The sequence below is a fragment of the Asterias rubens genome, chromosome 16 (assembly GCF_902459465.1).
Source record: "Asterias rubens chromosome 16, eAstRub1.3, whole genome shotgun sequence".
NCBI lineage: Eukaryota > Metazoa > Echinodermata > Asteroidea > Forcipulatida > Asteriidae > Asterias > Asterias rubens.
Window position 1 is genome coordinate 10603522 of NC_047077.1, and position 27990 is coordinate 10631511.

At 40.3% G+C, this 27990-nt stretch overlaps 2 protein-coding genes across 3 annotated transcripts in view; both read right to left on the bottom strand.

The window, feature by feature from the left end:
- LOC117300907 (dual specificity tyrosine-phosphorylation-regulated kinase 4-like) overlaps positions 1–9213 on the bottom strand; it is a 44888-nt gene extending 35675 nt beyond the window's left edge. Inside the window, exons 1-2 of one of the 2 annotated variants that reach the window (XM_033784774.1) lie at positions 9166–9213; positions 4089–4214 (exon numbers count right to left, since the gene is read on the bottom strand). In XM_033784774.1, coding sequence (XP_033640665.1) covers positions 4089–4120 — 32 coding nt within the window. In that variant the 5' untranslated portion in view covers positions 4121–4214; positions 9166–9213. Of the gene's footprint in view, positions 1–4088; positions 4215–8772 lie in introns of both variants that reach the window. The other variant, XM_033784773.1, reaches the window with a different exon arrangement.
- A 3151-nt stretch (positions 9214–12364) lies between these two features.
- On the bottom strand, positions 12365–27142 carry LOC117300633. The gene is made up of 6 exons (XM_033784315.1): positions 26994–27142; positions 22964–23112; positions 19600–20414; positions 18277–18402; positions 16800–16963; positions 12365–16156 (listed from the first exon to the last, which is right to left on the bottom strand). The coding sequence occupies exons 2-6, from the start codon at positions 23075–23077 to the stop codon at positions 14004–14006; spliced, it is 3372 nt and encodes a 1123-aa protein (XP_033640206.1). The 5' UTR covers positions 23078–23112; positions 26994–27142; the 3' UTR covers positions 12365–14003.
- Between the last annotated feature and the right edge of the window lie 848 nt (positions 27143–27990).

Genomic DNA, 27990 nt, shown 5'->3' on the forward strand with positions numbered 1-27990 from the left:
GGACACTAATGCCTATTGTTTGTCATCTTTGTCCCAATGGGTCCCTAAATCAATGATGGCTTAAATACGTTTTTATTGGACAACAGAGACTATAGCAAACTCATGTGGTGCGTATCGACCATCAGATAAAAAGTCTGCACTGTAGATCTTCAATGTGGACATGATTACACAATGAGTCCGCATGGAATAAAATCAATAGTGCATTACCATGAAGTGTGTGTAGCCTGTCTCGATGAACATCTATAACACATTGTAGAGATGCTAATTTAGCCAGCCCCCTTTAGAAGATGGTGTTCGAAATAAACCCTCAAGAAACCGTAGAGGCTGTGTACCAAACTACCCATAGCAGCCACAAACGACCGCAAGGTTTTCCGCCTACCATTCACATAAAGAGGTCAAAGTAAAGGTCACGTCGGGATTAAATATGCCAGTGGGTTTTAACGTAGTATCCCAATGAACTTCTAAACACTAAACTAAAATTTTTGTTTCATATTATTTCTATTGAAATTGAAATTTGTACCCCCAAAAATTTAGAATTAACAATAGGGCCTCCCTAAACAAGTCTGGACATTTTGTGATAATACAGTTCAATGAATGGTCTCTGGAGAATAAAACTCTACCATAGAAGCACCCAAACCCATCAACATCCAAAGTTCTGCATTATTTGGATCGAATAGTATAGGACTAAATAATGTATAAGCCAACGGGATGTATCTTACAAAATTAACAAGCTTTGCAATTAGGACTCTCACAATAATCGGAAGCAGTTTGGGTGTTGAGCTTTCAAAGGGCAAACAACACTTCCATCATTTAAAATATATGAGAAACTTGTGGCAGGCACATCAAGGCCAAGACCTGGGCCAAATTTCATAGAGCTGCTAAGCACAAAAATTCGCTTAGCATAAAATTTCGTCCTTGATAAAAGCAGAATTACCAATCAAAATTCTATTCGTTGCATATTGCTTGTTACTGGGATTCAGCTGTTATTTGCTTTAAGTACATCCTGAAAAATCGTGGAAACTTGGTTGGTAATCCTGTTTTTATCAAGGAAGAAATTTCATGCTAAGCTTAATAGCAGCTCTATGAAACTGGGCCCTGGGCAACAGAATGGACATGAAATTCCACGCTTGATATTGTTTCAAAAAGTCTATGTAAGTACTTGCCCTGAGGCCCCTAAAGGCCCGGTCCCACTGCAGCGATAACGAGAACGATAAATTCAACTAGTAGGGTGCGTTCTCTTGGCGTCGTTATTGTTATCGTTATCGTTATCGCTGCAGTGGGACTCGGGCCCTTACATGTCTTTCCCTGATGCGTCCCTGGGCAAATGCCTACTTGGTCATTGCCTTGATGCCCCTTGAAACATTATCCACAGGACATTTCAATTTCCTCCTACTAGAGGTGCCCTTCACAAAGAAGAGAACCTTTGTGCCACTGTCCTTTGAAAGAACAGAGCATCAGCCATGCTCATCATAAAGCCAAATAAAACTTAGAAATGACTTAATAATGTACACACTTCAAAATCTTGAGATGATGAAAGACACTTAAAGTGGTTCAGTCTACATGTAGTAAAGTGAGTAAGTTTGTTACGTGGCTCTACTCTTCTACCTACTGTAATCTTGAAGTAAAAGAAAAAGCAGACAAGAAAGCAGACAAAGCAGACAACTGCAGTCTGTGTAAGCCCTTCAGTGTAAATCTCTGCCCTGTTTACTTGATGAACTACTACACTTTATCTAAATGTAGTGGACATAAAGGGAAATAGAAAGTTCTACATGCAGTACACAAACATTGAAACTAGATTCAAGGGCCATTTGCAAATGATATCAAATCAGGACTGTATGCTTTGTTTTTCTCCTTGGTGAAGAGCACCCCCATATGCCTTTTAAATATTTATGCATGAGGTACGTCACAGTTCTTACCCAAAACGAGGCTATGGGTGCAGCCACTGCAAGTGGTGGGGGACGTGTGCCCATAGCCTCATTTTGGGTAAGAATTATGAAGTCATGCATAATATTAGGAGAGGCGTAGGGCCTTTATAGATGAGGAAGTTGAGGCATTTCAACCAAGGAAATAAACCTTTTTGAGATATGGCGGACACAATGCTACAACACTATTTAGGTTGGGGTCAATTTGTGTGGATACACGGAAACTTAACAGTGCACTCCTATCGCGTCCACCATACCTCAAAAAGGCAAATGACAAGGGATCATTGAGGCAATCGCTTTCATTGCCTTCGTGAAATATCAGACATGTGCAATGTAAGCACATTAGCTTTGTACTGTCAGAAACTTCTTGCTTGTATCACGCACTCCTTCAAGCCTATGTCAATAATTTTCATCGACCGAATGCACATATTCTTGTGTGCATTGCAATCATTGCACATAATTTAGTACAGTAGGCCTACAGTATGTAGACTTACACTATTAATTGTACTTTGCACAAAATTGATTAAAGATTTTCCTTGAAAAGCCCAGCAAAATGCTACACAAAATGTATCAGTTGCTAGTCACAAACCCTTGTTTGCTACTCAAAATAGTTAGCATTCAGTTTGCACAAAACAATGTTCAGTCTCAATGTATCGCTGTGCATACTTGCTGGACGAAATTGTTTCCTGTACAAATGTACCATAACCCCAGGAAAATAACTAAATTGACATGATTGACATGCACACTGAACTGTCTCTCTTTTCACCTTCGGCATTGTGGAATAAAGGCACAAAGAACAAAACAAGGTGTCACACTTCAAAGTTTGACAAGTTTACTTTGAGCTGTTTCGGACTATGCACCCACACGACCGCCAGACCTAACATGAACACATAACATGTATTTAATGTACTGTCAATAGCGTAGCTAAGCAGCGCTGAAGCATTCTTGGTATTCAGAGCACGAACTACAAGCCGTGTTATGTATTTAAGTAGTTTGTCAAGTTCAGTAGTTCAGCAAACGGCTCTGTGCACAATTGTGAAATGTTTACAGGATTTGTGTGCTATAGTTCAGGCATCAAGACAAAACCGGTAACCCCCCCCCCCCCTAGACGATTAAACGTGACCAGCATCTCTCTAAACCTTAACAACAGGTGTCACCAGGGCAAACAAAACTCTCCCAAATACTTACATGTACAGATCACTGCTCTGGGCCAATTAAATGTACAACTTAAGGATGACACAAAACAATGACCACTGTGCCATCTTATTAGGGCTGGAATTACCAGCACGCAGGCCATGGAGGCTACAGCCTCCAATAATAATAATAATAAGAAGAAGAAGACATTTGTAAAGCGCCTAATGCAAAAGCCTCTAAGCGCATACCCATGGTCTTGGCCTTGGTGCCCTTCAACATTTCTTATTGACTTCAGATTTTCCAATGAGGTGCCCTTTGTAAAATGAAAATGGCCTTGCCAACTGCCCTTTCAACTTGAGATGAAATTCCAGGCATGTCTGAATAATTCTTGAAGGCCATGTTTGAAGTTTATTGAGCAATGATCACCCTAGGCATGGTAGGACTCCATCCAGCAACAGACAGATCCATCAAGCTCCGCCACATTGCGTATTGACCAATCACAATCCTTTGAACGACCAAAAGTCGGACACTATAAAGTCTGACATGAGTGCGCTTATGCTTGGCGCGCGCCACGGCACAGTTGTGCAGAATGGCATTGGAGAGGCTCACATGTTCTTCCTCACACGTGCACCGTGAGCGGAGCCTAAATGGATCAGTGTATTGGCTGGCACCTTGCAGACGCAGAACGTACTAAGAGCCCTGCAAAATGAGCACCATTTCCACTTTGGGGAGTTAATTCCTCTGTGTAAACTTTGACTCCCAAGATGGTGAACAGGGTTGGCAAGTATAAGTGCCACATAATCATTTTGCTTAGCAACAGAATTTGCTTAGAAACAGAATTCGCTGAGCAACGGACTTTGGTAAGCAACATTTAGAAAATTTGTCTGAGGTCTGTCAAAGGGTCACTTAGTAAAGTAGCAAGAATTTTTTTTAAGTATGAGTTGAATTTGATGAAAGCCGTTCGGTGGACGCGTTATGACAAACTGTTAAAGTGTGAGCTTTTAAATCAAATGAAATAATGGGTTCGCTTACCTCTTATCACCGTGGTGATGTTTGTTACTCATGATACCATGGTTACGTAGGTCCTCGTGGAGAAAGAAGTTGATGGGTTCTCATCGCAAGTAATCATTTTACAGTCAGTTGAGTAGATCTGACTCACTGTGTGTAAGTAATGACAAGATATGACTAATGTAATAAGACACACATGTAGCACATTCGTTCAATCATCACCAAGTTTAAAATTACACAAGATTTTTAAGCAGGGTTCTAATGTACGCATGATTTTTCAAAACTGGGGCCATTCTGGACCTAAATTCGGGAAGTCTGGCTTTTTAAAGCATGCTTAAAGACAGTGGACACTATTATTAATTGTCAAAGACCAGTCTTCTCACTGGCTGTATCTCAACATTATATGCATAAAATGACAAACCTGTGAAAATTTAAGCTCATTCGGTCATCAAAGTTGGGAGATAATAATGACAGGAAAAAAAACCTTGTCACACGGAGTTGTGCGCTTTCAGATGCTTGATTTCGAGACCTCAAATTCTAAATCTGAGGTCTCGAAATCAAATTCGTGAAAAAATTACTTCTTTCTCGAAAACTACGTCACTTCAGAGGGAGCAGTTTCTCACAATGTTTTGTACTATCAACCTCTCCCCATTACTTGTTAACAAGTAAGGTTTTATGCTAATAATTATTTTGAGTAATTACCATTAATGTCCACTGCCTTTAATGTATTTTGTGCATATTACACCAAGTGAGAAGACTGGTCTTTGACAATTACCAATAGTGTCCAGTGTCTTTAAAATCTAAATTTGCAATGCATCAATTCCTGCAAATGTTTGCAAAATGATTGTAGTGTACTTTTAAAATATATGGCGGGACACCCCCCTCCCCTTCCCCTCTCCTCTCCTCTCCTCTCATTGGCTTATAAAAATGTTGTTTAACCAGCTGTTTTAATATTTTACGACAGTCAATCCAATTAAGGCGTTACAAATTTCCAATCAAGTTTTATACAGCTGCATGTGAACAGTGCACGCACAATCACTTTGTATGAACTGCAACATCTTGTGTAATTCACTGTTAAGAAAATTGATAAAATTTACAGTTATGATGAAAGCAATCAACTCTATCTGAAAAAAAATGCTTTGAGTGGACAGTCCTAGTGAGCTAGCCACATATAGGCCTATAGGGGCTGTGAGGGAACGTACGATACTGATCCTTAAAGGGATGCTGCAGTGAATTAAAACAGTTAATTTTGCTGTCATTTATTTCTGACATATGTATTGAACCTCAATAAAATGTGTTTTGTTTTGTCCCGACATATCTCACTTGCGTAATTAGCGAATAAGTCACCCCCCCCCCCCCCCTTTGTGGATTGTTACTGCCCCCCTACCATCGACGTCACGTCGGGAATTCAAACATATCGTCGGCAAAAAGAGTCTGGTCCCTAACTACACATGCCTAGGTACCAGGCCACACAGTGCACACGTCTCTATATATGCACACAGCCAGGGGGCCCCGACGTCTCGGGTTCCCGACATGACGTCACGTTTATGCCCCTTTTAGGGGCGGAATGGGTTCCCCTAATCTCTTGAAAACCATTTTTAAAATACTTGCGCATTTAATAAAAAATAGAAAAAAATATTTCAGGTTTAAAAAGTCATGTTTAATCGTTTATATTATTTTTAAAAAACACTGCAGCCACCCTTTAAAGAGCCAGGCTAGGACCCCATTGGAATGGTAGAAAGCCCAGCCCTTTGTATTAACTTTGTTCACTTTATACATGTATGGCACAGCACTCTGCCACAAACAACTTTGTTTTAGAGCCAGGCTAGGGCCCCATTGGAATGGTAGAAACCCAGCCCTTTGTATTAATTTTGTTGTTCACTTTATACATGTATGTCACAGCACTCTGCCACAAACAACTTTGTTTTAGAGCCAGGCTAGGGCCCCATTGGAATGGTAGAAACCCAGCCCTTTGTATTAATTTTGTTGTTCACTTTATACATGTATGTCACAGCACTCTGCCACAAACAGCTTTGTTTTAGAGCCAGGCTAGGGCCCCATTGGAATGGTAGAAACCCAGCCCTTTGTATTAATTTTGTTGTTCACTTTATACATGTATGGCACAGCACACTGCCACAAACAACTTTGTTTTAGAGCCAGGCTAGGGCCCAATTGGAATGGTAGAAACCCAGCCCTTTGTATTAATTTTGTTGTTCACTTTATACATGTATGTCACAGCACACTGCCACAAACAACTTTGTTTTCTGTTTTATCTTTTTCAATGAGAGATCCCATAACATCACAAGGCCAGATGGACACTTCAAGGAGAGAGAGCACTTTAAAACTGATTTGAGCTGTCCACCCAAATCAACTGTCACCAGGGGCTTGTTGCCACCTCCAATGTACACAAACTCCTGGGGCTGAAAAAGGGTCCCTTCAGAGTCCCTATGGTAGGCATGGGTATCATCCACAAGGAGCCTGGCTGGTAGAGCAGTATACATGCACTACCTTCCCTAACTTTTTTTTTCAACTCGATACATGGTTTCAAAAAGTGCCTTGCTCAAGTGTCGTGACTGGGATTCTAACCCACACTCTGTTGATATCAACACCAGAACTTGGAATCGGACTACTAGGCGCACGGCCATGACACACAACAATATATTTGTTATTTAGTTGTTCAGGAAAGAGAATTAAATAATAATATTGACTGAAGGTCTGACCTACAACGTATATGTTCTGATAGGCTTTTTGGATTTTTTTGATAAATAACAATGAAGGGGCCTACATGTATACTACAGAGCTGATTTTTTTTAAGAATTGAGATTAAATTCGGAAGAAAACCATGCCTGGTTGTTGGAATCTTTGAAATAAATTTGTGTATAGGTTCAGATGACCCGTGCATTTGAATTCCGTCTTAACACTAAGTTTCACACACCTACTCATCATGCTGTCAACATAAACATTTTGGTGCATGCACAGCTATACACTTATCAGAGAAAAAGTACTGCTTAGTGAGCTCTGTACAGTATTAAATCAAAGCTTCCCTTCTGGCATGTCTGGGAATTTTTTACAGATTTTGAGGTTCTATAATGTACATTCACGCTTGTGTATTTATTTTCCAGTGTTAGCCAGCTCTAGGGGCACTGTCTACAGTGTCTAGGCATCTTTTGAGCACTCTGTTTTAAATTTGGACACCCGTTTTTAATGTAGTCAAAAAGTAGTAAAAATCTCTGTTTTTGAGTGTAATGTTTTTACGCCATTTAAATTATTAGTGTAATGTTTTACTCAGTGTTTTTGTGTGTAAGATTTACGCCATTTTAAATAGAAAAATGTAATGTCACTACTCCAACTTTTTAAAGTAACTGTTCATGTAATTTTGCTGCTGGCAGCGAATTGAATAGATTTTGAACGAATGAAATGAAGTAAACAATTTGGACACAGGTTTTTTAAATTTCAAGCAAACTTGTAAGTACCCATTTACAAAATCCTGACTTCCAGTGTTCTTCACGTACACCAAATTAATGTGGTAATTAGAGTAAATACTGTGTATATTCCTAGACCCAGTGACTGGGGTGCTATTATATTCCTCTTTTCAAAATGTTGACATTATCATGACCAATAATGTCAAAATTTTGAAAAAATGAATCTAGCGCCCCAGTCACTGGGTCTAGGTATGTACACAATATTAAACTCTAGTTACCACATTAATTTGGTGTACGTGAAGAACACTGGAAATCAGGTTGGGGTGATAGATTCCCTTTTTTCAAAATTTTGATATCGGTCATGGCCAATATGTAAAAATTTCGAAAAAAGTAATAGCGCCACAGTCACTGGGTCTAGTAGTACACTTCTAACAATAAATTGAATCAATGAGTGACATACTTCTCTCTGTGCAACAATAATGTCTGAATTCAACAGGTTATCTCACCAGGGGGTACGAGCTGTGCTGGTTTACTCCAAACAATGTGATTGGTCGCACCTAATGTGACAAAATAGGTTGGTCTTTCTGCCAAGGGCACTTCCAAATTGAATTCTTTGTTTTTACTCTACATCAGCCAGGGTCAATTGTGACGTTGAACACCTTTTTTTATTTCCATTTCCTTACATCATGTTTACATTTAAAAATGAAACATCTGTGATCAGATAAAAGTGGACATTTTTAACGCAATTTATGGACACTATGGGCATATGATACAGCCAGGTCAGTGGTCAATGGTGGTGCATACAATACATTAAGACCAGCATGGAGGAAGAAAATTAGACCAGCCTGCTACAGTATTCAACTTTTAAATTTACAAGAAAAAATGTGTGATCATTTTATACAATTTATCCCAAAGATACGAAGTACTACACATGTACAACAAAAAAATAAATAGTTTTTAAATCAATTTATAAAACAGGCATAAACAATTAGAAATTATTTGTTTTTAATATGGAGGAAGAAAATTACAAATTCAACTCTACAAATACAACAACGATAGATCCAATAAATGTGAAACAGCAGAACCAATAAATTGCCAACTTTTCACTTATTTCTATGACCATCCACAATCATTTAAACTTAAAAACAAAAATATTTTTGCTGGTGTCAAATTTAATGAACAATAGCCTAAATAACATCGAAGTCAAGTGGTGACCGAAATGGGATTTGGTTTACAAAACAACACTCATCAGCAGTCCAGTTATAAAAAGTAATTTAATATCAAACCTTCAAATCGTCTCTAGTCTGTGAAGCCTCGACAGCAAACAGGTTGTTTATACATGCAGCAGAATACTACAATTCCCGCACGTCCGACATTGCACATTAAACTTCCTTGTCGCTAAGGACGAACGCGGAGTTTTAGACGGGGGAAATGTTGGCACAAACACGGCCCAGACAACGTCCTCGCACACGGTGTGTAGTTTTCCGTTGTCCGGTGTGGGAGTGTACGGTATTCAACTTTATTGTGATACTTTTGCACGACTAAACACGGCCTTTTGGTACCGGACTACACTAAAAATGACCTTCGGTATTTCACGCTGGGTGCATCAGCTGCTGTGTCTCCAGAAAATACCCATGTGTTGGGAGAAAAATCGATAAGGAATCACTACGAAAACTTACGTGTTTTCTTCTCGTCTGCTTCGTTTGCCTCGACGTCCGGCGTCCGTGTAGTACACGACGTATGTGTAGATATGTACGTTGTGTGCACCTTCAAAACAGTACGCATGGATGATGGCGGATGGACGGAGTTTGTGCACAATCTGTAATATCACGCGTCACAATGTGCAGTGTAGCGCGCTTGCACTTGCGTGCAACAAGTACGCAGTACTTTTTCTGTCCGGCCGGCCTTACTCCTTCAATTTTTTTTTCTTCATAAATGCACATAAACAATTGTCAAACCATAACTCAAGGCTGGGCACATAATTTTAAATCATCATTTCAGGAAATAAAAGTACCGATTAACAATAGGAAGTTCATATTGGTGGCAATGGTTCAAGTTGAACTATTTGCTGACTAGCGTGCCTCAGCAACGAACCGGGGAGCCTTTCTTCGTTTACTGCAGCAATCGGGAAATTAGAAGTTCATCCAATATAATAAGGAGTTTTCCATGATAATTAAGAAGATTGTCAAATGTGTTCATTAGCTTTTATTTCCAGCGCTTGGTTTGTTTTTCAGGGAATTTAAGATTCTGTATATTTGCTAAATATCACAGTTTGCAGCTCGGGTGTGTGTCTTCTTCACGTCAAGATGAACAGTCCTTCGAAAGGAGGCACGAACATATCCGGGAGTGACGTCAAAGTCTTAAGAATGTTGGAACAACCCCGTTAACAATAATTGGGCCTATAATCTCAGGTGTTTAAAAACGGAGCAAAGAACCCGTTGTGTTGACAAGATTTTTAATTATTTGCTACAGTTTCCCCACCGTCGTATCGTCTGCTGAAAAAATATTTTAAAAAACACTGATAAACCCTGGAAAAAACTACTGACTACGTGCAGTAACCATGGCAACCAAGATGCTAATACGTCATCAGATCGCCCCTCGGCTGGTCGTTGGCTGATATATCGCCTGGAGGCCGCCATTGGTTGTCACACAAAATGAAACGAGTAAGAGAGGTGATACACATTTTTGTAAATATAATGTCCGTGCATGCCATTGGCATTCTTGGCGGCGAGACGAGCTACGAACTGGGCCCAATTTCATGGCTCTGCTTGCCGCCGAATTCTGCGCTTACGAACACGATTCCCCGCTTACGTGCAAGCGCCGAATTTTTGCGCTAGCCTTGTAATGTAAGCGTAGAATGCCTAGTAACGTGGAGTACGCATGCACAGAAGCAAAAATTCGCCGCTAACCTGTGAAATAGGCTTGCCGTAAGCACAAAATTCCCTGTTTCCGTAAGCGCCGACTCTGTGCTTAGTCATGAGGGCCTAATTTCATAAAGCTGTTTAGCAGGAAAATTCTACTTGCTAAACAAGCAATGAGTGGGGTACCACCACTCACACCAAAGGTAAACGTAAAGTATTTTGGGTGGTAAACTATTTTTGCTAAGCAAGAGTTTTTTGTGCTAACAGGCTTTATGAAATTGTATGGGCCCTAGTTATTTTCACTTTTCTCGTGCGATGGATCTGAGAGGGGCTTTCCGAAATGTGTAATCCTCCAAAATGTTTAAACAATACATCTATTTTTTCCCAGAATCAAAATAAAAACGGCCAAAACAACACAACCAGTGAAATTTTCAGGAGTTTATTGTGCAAAAATGTAAATGCTTTCATTCAGATAAGTTTGTACCACCGTATTACACGTAGGATAATGAGCTTGAAATTAAATCATTTGCTACGATATTTTCACAATATTCTTAAAAAAAAAAAAAAAAAGACAATTAAACATGAAACTGGGCAAGTTTACGCAGATGATTGGTACTGCATTGATACGCTGTTCCAGTTTGGAAGCATGAATTGAGATTGAACCCCCCCCCCCCCCCCCCCCCCCCTAAGTAACAAATTAAAAAAAAAGTGTGAACTTGGTAGAAGCCCATTTTGGTTGTTATAAAGGGTTACATAGTCTTCGATTAGGGGCAATTTTTTTCTGTAAATGCAACCAAATGAATGATTGGAAATTGTTTTAAAAGTAGATTAATGCATGATTCACACAAATAACCCTCAAATTTTTGTGGTTTTCCTTATACTTTGTGAACTAACACAGTCTGTGATTTGGAGTCCCAAATTTGGTTCAACAAAATGGCAGACCTTGTTAGTTCAAAAATTGTGGTTACCAACAAAGAGTTATATATAAGAACTAGAGGGCGCACTGGCCTATATACGCGCCCCAGCATGCACGCAGGCGGCCATTTTGTAAGTTGAACAAAACAGCATCGCGTAGCGTTTAATAAACACAAACTCCGTGTGTTTCATATTCAACGCGCGTACAGAATGGCACGCGCGTGTCTCCTTGCGGTCCCGTCGCGTTTGTGCACGAAGCATCACCCGTGCGCCCTCTAGTTCTTATATATGACTCTATGGTTACCAAACTGCAACTGGTACCAGACTTAGCAAAATTTCAGGCTCAACAGCTTAATGAAATTGGGCTCTATGCCCAATTTCATAAAGTGTGCAAGCATAAAATCTTGCTTAGCACATAATGAAATAAGGTTTCAATGTTGCAACTGTGCCCCACTCATATTTTGTCAAGCAAAGAAATTTGCTAAGCATTTTATTCTGCTTAGCAGCTTTATGAAAGTGGGCCCTGGACTGGATCAGGCTTGTCAGTCATTAATTTATCCCTTTTTTATAACAGTCTTACCAACATGAGAGGTTTCTGGGTATAAATTTAACACAATCTCATATGATGGATACCAAATTTAAACAAATCAATGCCATAGAAAAAGATTAATTGACTCTAATCTTGTGATCACCATTTGCAGTGAATATAATATCGTGGATTAATATTCTGCACCACCCCTGGCATTCTCGTTTGATTGATACCATCAAAATTCTACTGGAATCTTTAATGGCAGTGGACACTATTGGTAATTACTCAAAATAATTATTAGCACAAAACCTTACTCGGTAACGAGTAATGGGGAGAGGTTGATGGTATAAAACATTGTGAGAAACGGCACCCTCTGAAGTGCCATAGTTTTTGAGAAAGAAGTAATTTTTCACGAATTTGATTTCGAGACCTCAGATTTAGAACTTGAGGTCTTGAATTCAACCATCTAAACGCACACAACTTCGTGTGACAAGGGTGGTTTTTTCATTCATTATTATCTCGCAAGTTCGATGACCGATTGAGCTCAAATTTTCACAGGTTTGTTATTTTATGCATATGTTGAGATACACCAACTGTGAAGGCTAGTCTTTGACAATTACCAATAGTGTCCACTGTCTTTAAGCCTTATTTGTTGTTATCATACAAAATTCATACTCTGGTAAAGATTGGCAACAGTATATAATAATTTGGGGGGGCTAATCATACTTACTGCAGCGGCAACAACGTGTTCGAGAAGCAGGCATGTAAAGGCGCCTTTGGCTGCCAGCCACATCAACCCATCATGACCTTGGAGCGCAGCCAAAGATCGAAGTGTTTGATCTTTCCCGAGGGAGGAAAACCAGATGGTCTGGAAAACCCTTGTGGCACAGCAGAGAACCATTGACAACTCAACTAACATATGACCCCGGCCAGAAATTGAACCGGGGTCACCTTGGTGAGAGGCGAGCGATTTACGCACAAGCCAACCATGTCACCAAGTATATGCCTGAAGTATGGCTGCCAAAGTGCACATGGGTACTTCTGGCGAGGGAGAGGGAAGGTGCGGAACATAATTCATTACAAAGGCACATTGGCTGGTAATCATATTCTGGTAAGCATAATTTTGTTGTGCTTAGCTATTTGTTGTGCCGAACCAGTCCTACATGTACGTCACTGGGCAATGAACATGTATAACTCTTGAGTTGTGTGACAACTGTTGGAGAAAGCCATTGAAAAACTGAATGACAACGTGCTGAACTTTGACGAAATGTCTTTGTGTTACAGAAACAATGTGGAGTGTATTGCATAAAAGCACAGAATAACATGGATCACATAAAAATTATCTCTTGAAATACTCCGATCATGTATACAAAAATTATAAAATCTTTGGTTACACAAAGAAAAATTTACTTAAGCGGGAATCGAACCTGTGACCTCCATACTAACGTGCCTTTGCTCTACCAACTGAGCTTATTTAGCCCTAACGTTGGCAATCTTCCCATTTTGTCAGGCTGTGGTTTTATTACTTGATATATAAATTATAAAAAGTATCTTAATTTAAGTAAACTTGATGATAATATGCAAATTAATTAGGGATAAAACAGTTCTCTACAATTTTAGAACCACAGAACTGAACATTCATAATGGTCAATGCTGTGACGTTTTCCCTTGAAGAACAAGAGGTGACCAATATCAGGCCTTGAATTTCGCTCATGAAGGGGCACAGCAATTTTCCTCTGATGTTAAGAGGCACTTCTATGAGGACAACTTGAACATGAACTGCAAAGGGCACCACGGCAAAAGCACAAGGCACCACGGCAATAGACCGATCGTGTAGGCTCTGCCCACGGCGCACGTGCGAGCAAGAACACATGGCTCTCCAATGCCTTTCTACACAACTCTGCCGCGCGCGCCAAGATATGTGCACGCATGTCGGACCTTCGTTGCGTTGTGATCGGTCAATACGCAATGGGCGGGGCTTAATGGATCGGTCTATGGCTAGTAGGTGTCAGGGGTTAATTCAAGGCATGCACTACTTTAATTTAGGTTTTTGGCTGACAATCCTTATTCTGGTAAGCGTAATTTTGTTATGCTTAGCGGCTCATTATGGTTTTAAGCAGCTCTATGAATTTGGACACTGGTCATAGAGTGTAAAGAAGCAACATCACAGGGAACTATTTTTTTGGCATAATTTGTGTCAGGCTGGTAACCGTTATGCAAGCAGCTCCACAAAATTACCGCTCCAATCCGTTTCCATGAAATCCAAATTCTCCTCGAACAACTTGGAGTCCATTAGGATATCGTCAAAGTCACTCTGTCCATCACTAGTTGCCTGACCAGCCACTGGTAACGATGTAGAAGTAATTGCACCTGTTGTAGTGTCACCTAATGAATTGAAACTACCGGGAGCATGTGATCGGATCACAGAATCACATGGCTTGGGGAGCTCTTGTTGCATGGCAACTGTGCTAATAGCTGGCGGGCTGGGCACACAAGAGGGCGACATTGCAGAGTTCACAAGTGGTTTTAATGGCTTATTGGCTGGGCATGTCTGGGCAACAGAGGGCAGCGTTCCTTCACTAATGGAGACATGAGTTTCCTTAGGGTAGTTCAAAGTACTGATGGTGACATCTTGAGTTGGGATGTGTGGAGTGAGCAAAGGGGTTTCTCTGTGAGCCGTTGATGGTTCAGAAAGATGATGCATAGATGAGACCATTGCATGTGTGTAAGGCGTGTGTCCTACGCCGGGTTGTTCCGACACCTGGTGCGCGCTATTATTAGTCAATTGATGATTGGAATCACCATTTAGAAGGCAATGATTGTCATTAAGTAAGTTGTCTAGCGTATAAGGGCCCCCCTCATCGCTCACGTTCTCAGAGTAAAACATGTCTGGCGACGGACTGGAGAACCTCGAGCTGACAGAGGGAGTGCACGAATAGTCGCTGCCTATGGCTTTGCAAAGTTCTTCTATCGTGGCGGCCAGGTCATCTCGACCGCTGGCAAAGGACTGGTTGTCTGACAGCGAGCTAACATCCGAGCAGGCACTTGGACTTGACACAGAGGACGAAGGGTACCAGGTCTGTTTTGGCTGATCGGAGTAACTGTTTTCATCCGTGCTGTCCCTCCTCAGTCTCTTGCTCATTGTGGATGAGGACATGGAGAACTTCCCGACCCTCTTCTGCCAAGAGGTACACGGACCGACAGCGACAGTCATGGCGTTCTGTTGGTGCGGAGCATTGACTTGAGTCACTCTACCTAGAGGTTCTGGATGTGACTTGCGGTGGCCGTAGGGTTGGAATTTGCCCACCTTCGTAGATACTCCTCGAACAGAATCAACGCTCTTAACTCTCGTCACACGAAGACTTTGCTCACTGTGAGACAATAACAGTTTACCATTAACAGCGGCTGGAAGGAGTTGTTTGGGGATCTGCCTCAAGACTGTCGCCGTTCTACACATTTCCTTTCTCGACGAAGTACAATTTTGTATGGCATCATCTTCCGTATTGCCCTTCTTAGAACGAACTCCCGTTGTACCCGAGTATTTCAACAACTGTTGGGGTATCCTATCTAGAACTGACAAGGTGTTGGGCTTTTCCGGAGTACCGGCATCCCTTTCTACGAGTTTATTCTTCCTCCGAGCATGCACCTTCTCTAAGAAGCTCTGCGGACGCATTCGTGGTTTCTGCTTTGTGCTTGCACTGATATTCGCAGCGATAACCGGCTCCATTTGTTTGCTGCCCTCAGTGTCTTTCTTTGTGACACTTGGTCTGAATAAGCGCAGGTTGTTGAGAACTGCAAGTGGACCTTCAGGAGGAGCGCAGTGATTCCTGTCCGTCCTAGCTTCTAGATGAGCGTTAAGAAGTTGACTACTGTAGGGTGTAGTTCCTTTGTGAACGGCAACACCATTGTCAGTTGTATCAGTACTCGTTTCCGATGATGTCAAATCAACTGCCTCGTGTACTTTCCGATGATCGATGCTAGAATTCAATTCGCCAACTGCCGCTCCCTTTAAAAACTTTGCACTGTTGATGCGACCATCACTTGTGTGGTGTTCAGGTCCACTCTGATGCAATAATCGCGAGCTACCTAAATGTTCCACTGTCATGCTCTTCCTATTCCGGAGGGAATCTCCTCTCTGTCTGGTGTTCGTTTTATGTTGACTCTCTTGGATGCTGCGCAGTGAGCTGTGTTCCAGCGAGTCAAGCAAGGCGGTGACGTCCGACTGCATTCTGATGCATGCTGTGCACGGAGTGGTCACACGTTCCCATATTAACACGTGGATCTCTTTGGCGGGTATCTGTGGGTTGTGTCTTTGCCACATGAACGGGGATGGAAGGATGTCATCATACTCCAGCCAATGGTTAGCTGTTGAAGAATAGAGAACTACATTTAATAGGTAATCACTTAATTTCAAAAAAATAATTGAATGAATTTAGTGAATTGATTCTCAATTGAGGTAATTTGGTTTTGTGAAAATATATCAGTTTTAGTGTCCTAGAATTTGAATCTGAGAAGCAGTACTGTCAGTAACGTTTTTCTGCGCGAGTTTCCATTTCATAGCGCTGCTAACCGTAAGCACACGGGAGGCTTGCTAATGCTCTAGCGCTTACTTTATGAAAATAAATGACCTAACAATGCAAATCCAGTGTGAACGCGCAAGATGGCAATCTAATTTTCTTGCTAACATGTGAAACGCGCTTACGCTTGACAAGTTTTTTTTGCTATACTAAACACAAAAATTCGCTTACCGCAGATTTTGCTTGCCCCTAGTCTTTCACAATTACCAATGCAACGGGCCTGGATTTTCATCTTGGAAGGGCAAGACCATTTTCGTTTTGCAACGGGCACTTCCATTGGAAAATCTTGAAGTCAATGGGAAACTTTTGAAGGGGCACCAGGGCCCAAACCAGGGGCAACGGAGGCCTTGACCTGCGTGTAAGTCCAGGCCTGGTGTTATCTACATGCTACAATAAAGGGATGACATACACGTCTAAGTATCCATACTTACATTCAGGATCTCGAAGCAGGGTGACGAAATGATTTGGATTTCTCCGATACTGGATGACTGCCGATAGAGTATAGGTCTCTCCTCCCTGAGTGAAACTACTGTGCCTCATGAAATCACCGTCGGCTAGACCGTCTTGGAAATGCAGCATCACACACGCAGGAGAACTAGCGAGAAAGAGAAAATAGTCAACATTTACGGTCAAATCGATCAAGTACTTTCAAAATGTGTCTGTGATGAAATTATCATTGAACTGCCATTGATTATTTCAAAGGCTTGAAACTACACAGAGGCCTCGGAGGTCATTGTTCAAAGGCTTGAAACTACACAAAGGCCTCGGAGGTCATTGTCTCCGTTTCCCCTGGACCCTATTTCATAGAGCTGCTTAAAGGAAAGGTACATGTTTGGTCAGTGTCAAAGACCAGTCTTCTCACTTGGTGTATCCCAACATAAGCATAAAATAACAAACCTGTGGAAATTTGAGCTCAATTGGTCATCAAAGTTGTGAGAAAATGATGAGAGAAAAAACACCCTTGTTGGACGAATTTGTGTGCTTTCAGATAGGAATAAAAGACTTCAAGGTAGAAGTCTTTTATTATTTTAGTGAGAAATTCCCTCTTTCTCCAAATCTATGCTACTTCAGAGGGAGCTGTTTCTCACAATGTTTTATACTATCAACAGCTTTCCAATGCTCGTTACCGAGTCAGTTTTTAAGTTAATATGTGACCATGCACCACCAATGGGCTGTAAAGTCGCACTTGCACATTGCAGAGCCTATTAAATTGTTTGGGTTTTCAAGAAGTCTTTGAGAACTGAATACAAAAAGTAGGTGGCTTTGAGAAATCATAACTTCGTCAAGAAAAGTCTGATTTAAATGTGGATGGTATCATTTTGAAGCTGATTACACACTCTCTCCAATAATGCATTAATCACATAACAGTAAAAGTGTCAACTTTACAGCCCATTGGTGGTGGATGGTCACATATTTGTTTTAACTGATTACCAAACATGTACCTTCCCTTTAAGCAGAAAATATTGCTGAACATTTTTCTACTTGACAGAATTGAGTAGGATGTCAGTTACAAATTGTACACAAGACTGAGCAGTTTGGCATGTAACCTTAATCTGGTAAGCACAGTTTTGCTGTGCTTAGCAAGTTTTGTGCTTAATCAGCTCTACGCAATTGGCCCCTAGTCTTGATACCCCTCTAACAATTTCGTATAGACTTCAAGACTTTCCAAGAGAAGTGCCCTCTCAAAGAAGAAATTCCAGGCCTGGATTCCAAGCTCATAATATCGACTTTGCATACATCTGAAGTATTCAAACATGGGACCAATTATTGTGCGCGGGTTTGTCTCCTTGAAGTGTTAAAGTAATGAATATGGAACCATGGTGGTCCGAAAAAAATGTTTGAATACACACTTCACTTGCACAGTCTATTGTCCATGAACCTGTCACAAAATTCTTGTCTGTATCTTACCTATGAAAGACAAGGTGCGACTTCTGAGACTGGGACTGGCATCGAGTACAGCAGTGCAGCATTGTTGGGTTGGCCATGTTGAAATCGGCAGGCACTGACGGCAACGTAATAACTGTTTTCTTATTCCTGGAGGGAACAAAATAAATGATTAAAAATCAATGATTTAGAAATAAACATTTGTATTGTTTGGACACTATTGGTCATGTTGGTAATTACTCAAAATAATTATATTAGCATAAAACCTTACTTGGTAACGAGTAATGGTGAGAGGTATAAAACAGTAGTATCAAACTTTGTGAGAAATAGCTCCCTCTGAAGTGACGTAGTTTTTGAGAGAGAAGTAATTTTCCACAAATTTGGTTTCAAGACCTTAAGTTTAGAATTTCAGGTCTCAAAATCAAGCACGTGAAAGCACACAACTTCATGTGACAAGGGTGTTTTTCTCTTTCATTATTATCTCGCAATTTCAATTACCATTTGAGCTCAAATTTTCACAGGTTTGTTATTTTATGCATTGTTGAGATACACAAAGTGAGAAGACTGGTCTTTGACAATAACCAGTAGTGTCCAGTGTCTTTAATGGCTCAATGCAGTCATCAAGGATGAATGCTCCAATAGTTCACAAACTTTTAGGAGACTTGGACTTCAGAACTTAAACATTTTCACTTAACCAAACTCTTTGTAGTGGTAGATATTTGGAGAAACAGATTATAGTAGCAGAAACTGGTTAACAGCCAAAACACCTTGTGTATTGTTTGTAACTGGTTTCATGTTTTTAATGCGTCGCAGTACCATTTTTCTGCATCTACAGCTTAAAGCCTGGTTCATCATTTACAAGAATTGCGAAAGCAAACACACTGAATGTTTACATCATGTAATAACCTTCACATTTGCTATTTTTTCCCATACAATAATCCAGGGTGTGCGACAGTGAGTTAAGTCATCGGAGAGATCGCACTTTTCAACAGGAAAAAACTCACAATGCTGCAACCTATTTTTCCCAACTGCAATTAGTTTTTAAAATGATTTTAAGTACAGTGCTCACAGTGCTTACTCCAAGTTCTCACTTGTTTAACTTTCTAAAAAAGTAGAATTATTTTAATTCTAAAATAATTTTCTGTCCTTCTTGGTGTTCATTCCTTCTTTTATCGGTTTAATCTATCTGTCAGTTTGTTGATAAATTTTAGTAATTTTGTCTGTACTGTTTAAATCAGTGCAAATTATGAATTTCCCAGTGTAGGATTTGTAAGACTTGTTCTAAATCTTATTTATCTTAGAACCAGGCTTTATAAAATGGGCCTGTGTGTCTTGTACAGTACTTACACACTGATATCTGCATGTCCGCACTGATCACAGTAGAATTCCCATCTATATCTAGACAGGAAGTGCTCTTCCACAGTCCCATCCAGCTTTAGAAGAGCAGGCAACGCAAACACTGGAGACTCCTCATGGCCGAGCCGACAACTCAACTTCGTCTGCAACTTCTGAAACAGTTCTTTCCGGACGTCGCCCAGTGGGTCCACTGACCTGTGATCAGCGCCACCGACTGGGGTGATGGCGTGTGTCGAATCCTGGTCATTTTGCACTGCCTTTGCGTTGCATAGTTCTTGACCGTCATTAGCGCCAAGTGCAGACGAAGGAATGGTTGATTGGGTCGACTGAGACAAGACAGGAGACACGTTGAGGGCGCTACATTCCTCGGGCTTTTTAAGAGAGTTTACGTTGCCTGACTGGGACGACCACTGTGTGTCCTGACCGTTCTCAAATGCATTGCATAGTGTTCTAATGAGTGACTTCTCGGGGAGTCTCACAAGGCAGGGACGCAAGCTACGGCAGGACACTAAGACAAACATGCACGCGTCTAACCAACAGAGGGCGCTCTTGTTCCTCCACAGTCGCACCAGTGGCATAGCTACCGAAGTTGGAACGGTTTTGAGTAACCTGTGGGAGTCTGTGCTTGTGCCAAGTGGTGATGATTGTGAGGGTAAACAACCAGGAGGCCGGGTGTGCGTGTTTGGCATCTTTGGAGTAGAGACGGGGGTCTGGTTGGGGCGACGCTTCTTCCTTATCGGGATGTCTGAAGACTTTCTGTGTATGATGCGACTTGAGATTGATGAAATCTCACCTAGGTTAACACACTGGAAAAAAACAAAAATCTCATTATAATATTATTTATACACAAGTATTTACAATGTAAGATTATTTTTACACAAGAATGTGTTGGTTATGGACTAAAAAGGTATTGTGGTTTTTTATCACACTACACTACAGCACTGATTCATTACCCTCCTTTAATTGGACTGTGCTGGACTGACCGTGGTTGAAGTTGGATTTCATCTGATGAAGTGGTTATTGCTAAGGAAGCTCATGCAGAAATTTAATTACTAGCAAGTCATTAAACGGCTACATTTTATTTGCCTTGTCGACATTTAGGGAGAGAACGATTGACCAGCAGCGTTTACATAATAGAATTTATAACACACCTCTTGCTTGTTCTGTATTCTGGTTGGCTGAAAAACGGTAGTGTGGGGTGAACTAATTTAGTCTAGTGATCGCGCGCCCATGTTTTGCAGGAATAGTGCCGCCGGGCACTAGGCTTTGAAGTGCCAGGCTTTTTTAGTGCCTGGTTACAGCCCCCTCTCTTGACTTGAACCGTGAACAGCAACTACAAAACTTCCTTTCTTTTCCAGATTTCTGTTCTTATTTCACATTTAAAATTGAGGTGTGATATGAAACACATATTGACTGGCATAATTCGGTAACTAGTATTTACCCTCGAGTTTGTGAGTGACCCAAAAGTAATGTCCCTCTTAGGGCCACTGATTTTCCGTTTCAGAAAAGTGCAAATTCCGTTTGGCAAAAACATGAATTCCGTTTCAGGCACAAAAAATTCCGTTTCATGTTTTTTTAATTAGATAAAAGGTTGTTTAATACCCAGGGACACACTTATAAAAATCAATTTGAGATAAGTTGCACTGTTGACTTCGTAAAATGTTCATTTGAACTGACAAATTTCAAAAAAATACTTTTTTTTATAATTGTGGATTATTTTGTATACTGCTGTTCTAAAAAGGTTGCACTGTGACTGCAGTATCAATGCACATGATGTGATAGACTTGATTCCAAGTCTAAAACTGCAGTTGATTATCTGCATCAGCCACATTGTAGGCTAATGACAGGAGTGTATCCACAAGAGGGCGCTGTTTCAGCATGATCAAAGACTTGGGAACAAGTCTATGGACGTGACCATTCTCCATCCACAAACAAAATGTCAGCCATTTTGTTTTCGCTTTGGCGACAGAATGTTGACAGTTTACGGTTTTATTTTAGACCTTTCCGAGATGAAAAAACATTGTATGTGTTCTTATAGATCATAGGTAAGCTAGTTTGTGTATTATTGTTGGTAAAAGAGAGGGAGAAAATGCAATTTGGGTGAACAAAAAATGTTTAAAACGTGCCGCGAATAATGCCCTTCGCTTAACCATGTTAACAACGTGTGTACATCATGTGTGTAAACATTGAGGATGGTGTGAAGGAGAACAGAATGATCCACGGTTACGATCTCGTACTTTTTAATGGTCTGATTTCTGATGCCTTTTTAGTTTAACAAAAAGAATCTTAATAAAGAATGCAATTTCAATAGTTTTGGCGTCAAGAAAAAAAAAAAAAAAAAAAAAAAAATCAAATTTTCTGAAATCCCGTTTTCCGTTTCAAAGGGCGGATTCCGCGAATTCCGTCCGTTTTCCGCGATCGCGGAAAATCAGTGGCCCTACCCTCTTCTGGTCACTCAAAGTCCCTCGGGGGGAATAGACGTACACTAGTTACCTCATTGGCAGTAAGCTTGGGCGATATCACGATATTATCGAATATCGCAATATTAATTTAGAAACGATTTCGATATCGGATGGATTTGGTTTTAATCGAAATATCGATATATCGCGATAATCGCGATATATCGCAATATCGATTCAATATCGCGATGTATTTGCTAGCTGAGACATCTTGCACCCCATAGGTTTGGAGTAAAACCAGAACAATAGGTCATTAGAACACCTCTCTTATGCTATGACTGTCTCTTCTACAATTTTCACTTGGAGTTTGAAGACTGATGATGTCAAATTTCATTAATCGCGATTATATCGAATATCACGATATATTGTCGGCGATATATCGTGAATAAAATAAATCGATATCGCCCAAGCTTAATTGGCAGTCAATATAAGTATATTTGTATCTCTCCATGAGTCCCATGACTAGACGTTGTATTTTAAATCTTTGCAAAACCTGCTGCCATGGCTGATAACTCATATGATCCGAACTGCATCTAGCCATCGGGGTAACTTGGTGTGGTCTAGCGATGCAAAGGTTGTGGGTTCGAATCCCACCCGAGTGATTTGCCGGTGGATTTTTTTCACAGAACTCGGGAATGTACAGTCCTTAGTATACATCTGTGTAAAAGGTAATAATAAATAGTAACAATATAACAATTAAGGCCCGGTCACACAGGCACCAATAACAAGAAAGAGAACGATAAAAATGCTTGCCCTCGATTGGTTAAATTGCTCCACGCACAGAATACGCACACGTTTAGTCAACCAATTGAGGATGTGCATTTTTATCGTTCTCGTTTTCATTCTCGGGGCCTGTGTGACCAGGCCTTTGTGAAAACTTTAGGACCATCTCTTACCTCGTCATTGTCACAAAGTAGTGCTGCCAACTCATCATTGATCTGAAACAGTTTCAGGCGCTTGGTCTTTCCTCTCAGCTTACAATTGGCGCACCACCTCACATCAGCTTCCATTATGAATCTAAGACTTTGACAGCTATCATTATCATCTAGTCAAGACAAAATAATAATTTACTTTAGATCAAGATATTTTTTTTATGAAAAAAATAGAATACAGGTTTTTTTATACTACCAAGTAATTTTTGAGTTAAACTGCCTGTTAGTGTTATCAACTAACGTCCGTCGATGTCAGTTTTTTCCCATTATCGATATATCGAAAAATTAATATCGAGTATACTCGATATATCGAGTATTTCCCGCGCGCAAGATGGAAGCCTAAAAACAGCACTTGGTATACTCATGGAGGTAGAAATATTTATACCATAGACTGACAGTTTAATAGGGTTACATTTCAACTTGTTTTTGTCTGATCCCCCGAACTTGTTTGTAGTCCAAACAATTTCAGATTGCGTAGTCCCGCCCCGATTATTTCTGGTTTTACAACAAAGTATGATCGCCGCTACCGCTGGCTTGGCCAATTGGTGAACGCTCACCACAATTCTCGATTCGTGATTGGCCATGATTGGCCGTCTCAAAATGACACAGAGCCTTAGTGAGCTGCGTGACTCGCCGACATTAAGGTGTCAGTTGCCGATGCATTGACATAGAAGTGTCAATCAAGTTGTCCGACGGGCGCGCGGACTACCTTTACGGTTGAAAATGTTTGAGATAATCATCGAAAAAAAATCACTAGAAAGTCCCGCAAAACACAGACCTACCACTCAGCGATCACAATATACAACGCACGCAGCATGCAGTCACATAGTCTCCAATAAAGGCTCGTAGTCTTTTTACTTTGCATTCTATAACCAAGGCAAGAAACATTGAATGCTAGAACGCCCTCTATTGTCGAAATAACGCAGTGCATCACGCGATACCGCCTTGACCAAAGACTGCATGTGTCTGCGCATGCTTGGGCAAACGGGTTTTCCCCCCGAATTGCAATAACCATACACGCTGGTGTGCACGCTTAAACCGTACAACAGCATAGTCTTCGCTGGTACGCACGCAATAGCCGCCGACAGCGTGGTCTGCGAAGCATATAGTTCCTCGGAAATGTTAGCTTGTTCACCAAACAACACAACGTGTAGGCTTTATTTGACCAAAATGACGCCATTACGATACCTTGGATTGATAGAAAGATTATTGTAAGATTGTTTTCTTCCTTGTTTTGTTTTGTCTTGTTGATTCGGGGAAGTTTTTGCGGGGTATTTTTGCAAAGTCAATAATGCTGTGATGAAGACGCATTGATTTTGATCACATGCACAATGGGAAGTTGCATCTTATACAGCCGATAGGCTAGGGCAGCAGCGGCGGTTTCTTTTGAGGTTTTACCGTGCGCTCGCCGCGGGGTCGTGAACTTCTGCGGCGGGCCAGCGGCTGATGGCGAAAACACAAAGAACATGCAGACATACTTGCTTGTAAAACGTATTTTATTTAATAGGGCAACTCAAAATGATGAAACTACATAACGACGACGGCTTTTCTAATACTCAAACACAGATTTCTTTTAAATAATCGGACACTCTTTTGGTATTTTCGATATCATTTAGGAACTTCGAAATTTTCAAAACATCGAAATTTTTCGATATATATCGAAAATCCGATATTACGATATGATTATAAAAGTGACATCGGCGATTTCGATGTCAAAAAAATATCGAGTTTTTGAGTATTTTCGATATATCGACGGACGTTATTATCAACCATTCTACTAAAAGCCGACAACAAGTCCAGAGTGACGACAAAACGCTGAAGAAAAGTTTCAAACACCTAAAAAACAGCAAATAAACCAAAGACTTATTAGAACTATGAGTGCTTTGTAATAGAAACAGATATGTGATGGCAAAACTTCATGAAAAGTCTGAATTTGTAACCAGTAAACAAACAAAAAATTACACGGAGAGCGGTCAGACGCCATCTTGGCTTAAATACCATGTTTAGACCGGTCCATCACAACACAATAGAGGGCGGGCGTCATGTAAAGACCTTCGACTGAGCACACAGTACAAGAAGGTCTTCCCATGATACCCGCCCTCTGTTGTATTTAAGCTCTTAATCTACCCGTTTCATAATGATGCGGGAAAACATTCCATTTATCCTGCCCCTGCCATTGATTGTCTATGGTTACGTTCTCATTCGTTTTTATAAAAAACAATATCTCATTTGACTCATTGAGTTGAGCAGTACAGAGTCAAACCCGTATTTCCGTTATTCGTGTAATAGCATGAATTCGCGCCGTCGCCAGATTTTATTTTCCGTGCATAGCTAGAAGTTCCTGCCATGGCACGAATTGAAAACTACGGTAGCTAATGCGGCCAAAACGCCTTACCCGCGGGACTTGTAACGTGTCTAAAAATGATCTACGCACTAAATACCGACAACTCACGACAACAATTTTTAAATGCACTTTAACAGAACATTTGAACATAAGTCAACCGTTGAATATATGCACAAGAGTCATATGCACCCAAATCATTTTCAAACTGTTGAAAAAATTGTATTTTTAATTGTATAAAAAAGTGTTTTCTACGCGAATTTAGTAACGACGTAATATCCGCCATGTTGTCTTTCGACGCACTTGGATGATTCTATTATACCGCAGGGGTGATACAATATGCAAGATGATTATTTACCTTTTGTTTTAATGTATTTCATGGAGTTTAAAACAATATTATATTTAAGTTTCCCCCTTTAACTTCTAATTCCAGAGTGGCGACTTAGTTACTTTCAAGAAATAAAAAATCAGCAGCTAAAACCAAAACGAAAAAAATAAACCTCAGCCCTCAGAAATAACCTCGTCCCCAGCGGTGTAATAGAATCGTCCAAGTACGTCGAAAGACAATATGGTGAATATTTCCGTTCGTTACTAAATTCAGGGTAAAAAAACACCTTTTTTTAAAGCTAAAAATACAATTTTTTCAACAGTTTGAAAGTGATTTAAATGCATGACTCTTGTGCACATATTTAACAGTTGAATTACGTTCAAATGTTCTGTTAAAGTGCATTTAAAAATGGTTGCCGTGAGTTGTCGTGAGGGGTTGTGAGTTGCCGACATTCTTTTATTTCTACCGACAGGTGCTAATTTGATTATTTACAGTCGTACCGTAGTTTCGCTGATATTTTCAATGGAAAATAAATTGCTGAATAAATTAATTTTGGGAACATTAGTTTGAAGTCATGATATTCAGTTAACTTTTTCCAACTTTTTGTTTAATTTTAATGACTTGGCAAATAATTTATTTCTAACCCAGGTTGTCTGTCGCCACATATTGTTTTTATTGACCCAGCGCTGTAACATCATGGCGGACGCTGAGAAGACCGGTGCGTACAAATTCTGACAATTCTACAAAAAAACGACAATGCACTGAATAACGAAAATATGGGTTGTTAGACTCTGTACTGTTAAGTAAATCAGATTCAGATACTTGTTAAAATTAATATTTAAATAAAGTTTATTTCATAACGAACATGACGAAAGAAAAACTGGTGGCATGATGCCGAAATTTTTTAATGACAAAAAAACATGAATGATTGAAACGTCAACATGGTCAACATCATCAATTTTTTGTATTATTATTAAATGTGTACTACTATTTTTTACAATTATAAATAATTAAGACATTTTACAGAAAGTGCCGTTAACTATTATATTTAACAATTTAAACAGTTGTCTTCAGTTGACGTTAACTTTTATGATGTCATATATAAATACTAAACATTATAAACTATGTTGGCATAAACTTATGCGCGTGTGTGGTAAAACTTTTCGTGAGTCAGTTGGTTAATATAATCATGGTTGCTGTCGTCGTCAGTCGAGTCAAGTGTCGCAAATACACGTATCGTCCATTGCCGAGCACGTACCGGCAAACCACCGGAATGGTTGCGGATTTTCCTTCAAGAAGAATGTACTATTTGTGTTGTTACTTACCACAATAACACTTGGATGAATAACAAATCTAAAACCAGCCTTCACCTTATCCTGATGGCATGGCCAGCATCCCTTGGCTTCGAAAGTCAGCAAGCATTGAACCGTTTTCTTACTCGTGCCCGGTTATGTCGTTCAGTATTCGGTACAAAACGTGCTTTCAACGTTTTGATTTGCAACTCCGATAAATAGCGCCCTCACCAGTTATTAAAACAACCCTCCCCGTCTCTCTCTCATCCCCCGATTCTGGTCTCTCATCAAACAGTTTGTCAGATCATCAGCTAGAGCAGGGGAGGGTGGCTCAAGGGCGTACACTTTTTATTTTAAATACAAAATTAATTTGTGGATCAACTAATATATGCGTTTATCATTCAGAATGCTTCAATCTTTGGTGTTTGGGTGGGGTGTCCCAGGGAACATCTCATCTGTTCAACAGAAAGAGGGCGCTGTTCGATGCGGCAACCACACTCGAGCCTCTCATTGCAATTTCCTATCGTCATCGATGATTATTAATTTAAAGTGAAATAGAATTGAACTCCGCCAATTTGTTTTCTATTTCTGAATTAGTTCTTCCTTAACTTAACATGCAGTGTTCTCTGTGTCCCAGCTTTTTCTTAAGCTTATAAACAGTTGTCAGGCTGGTGCAACTATAGAATCCAGGGCCACACTCATACGTCAACGCATCATCCAAGGCTGCGTGGATGCCCAGTCAGCCACAACGGACTAGCTTACCCACTTCGCATCCACGCATCCAGTCATCCAGACTCCCATTTCTCACTACTCCCCACCGATACCTCTATATATATATATATATGTTCCCCATTTATGCAAATGTTCCCTATTCAAGGATTATTTTTTAAAGGAAAAGAAAGCCCGAATTCCATTTACTTAATATTTATTGCCGCTATGCAAATGTTCCACATTCAAGGATTATTTTAAAAAGGGAAATAAAGCCCGAATTCCATTTACTTAATATTTATTGCCGCTATGCAAATGTTCA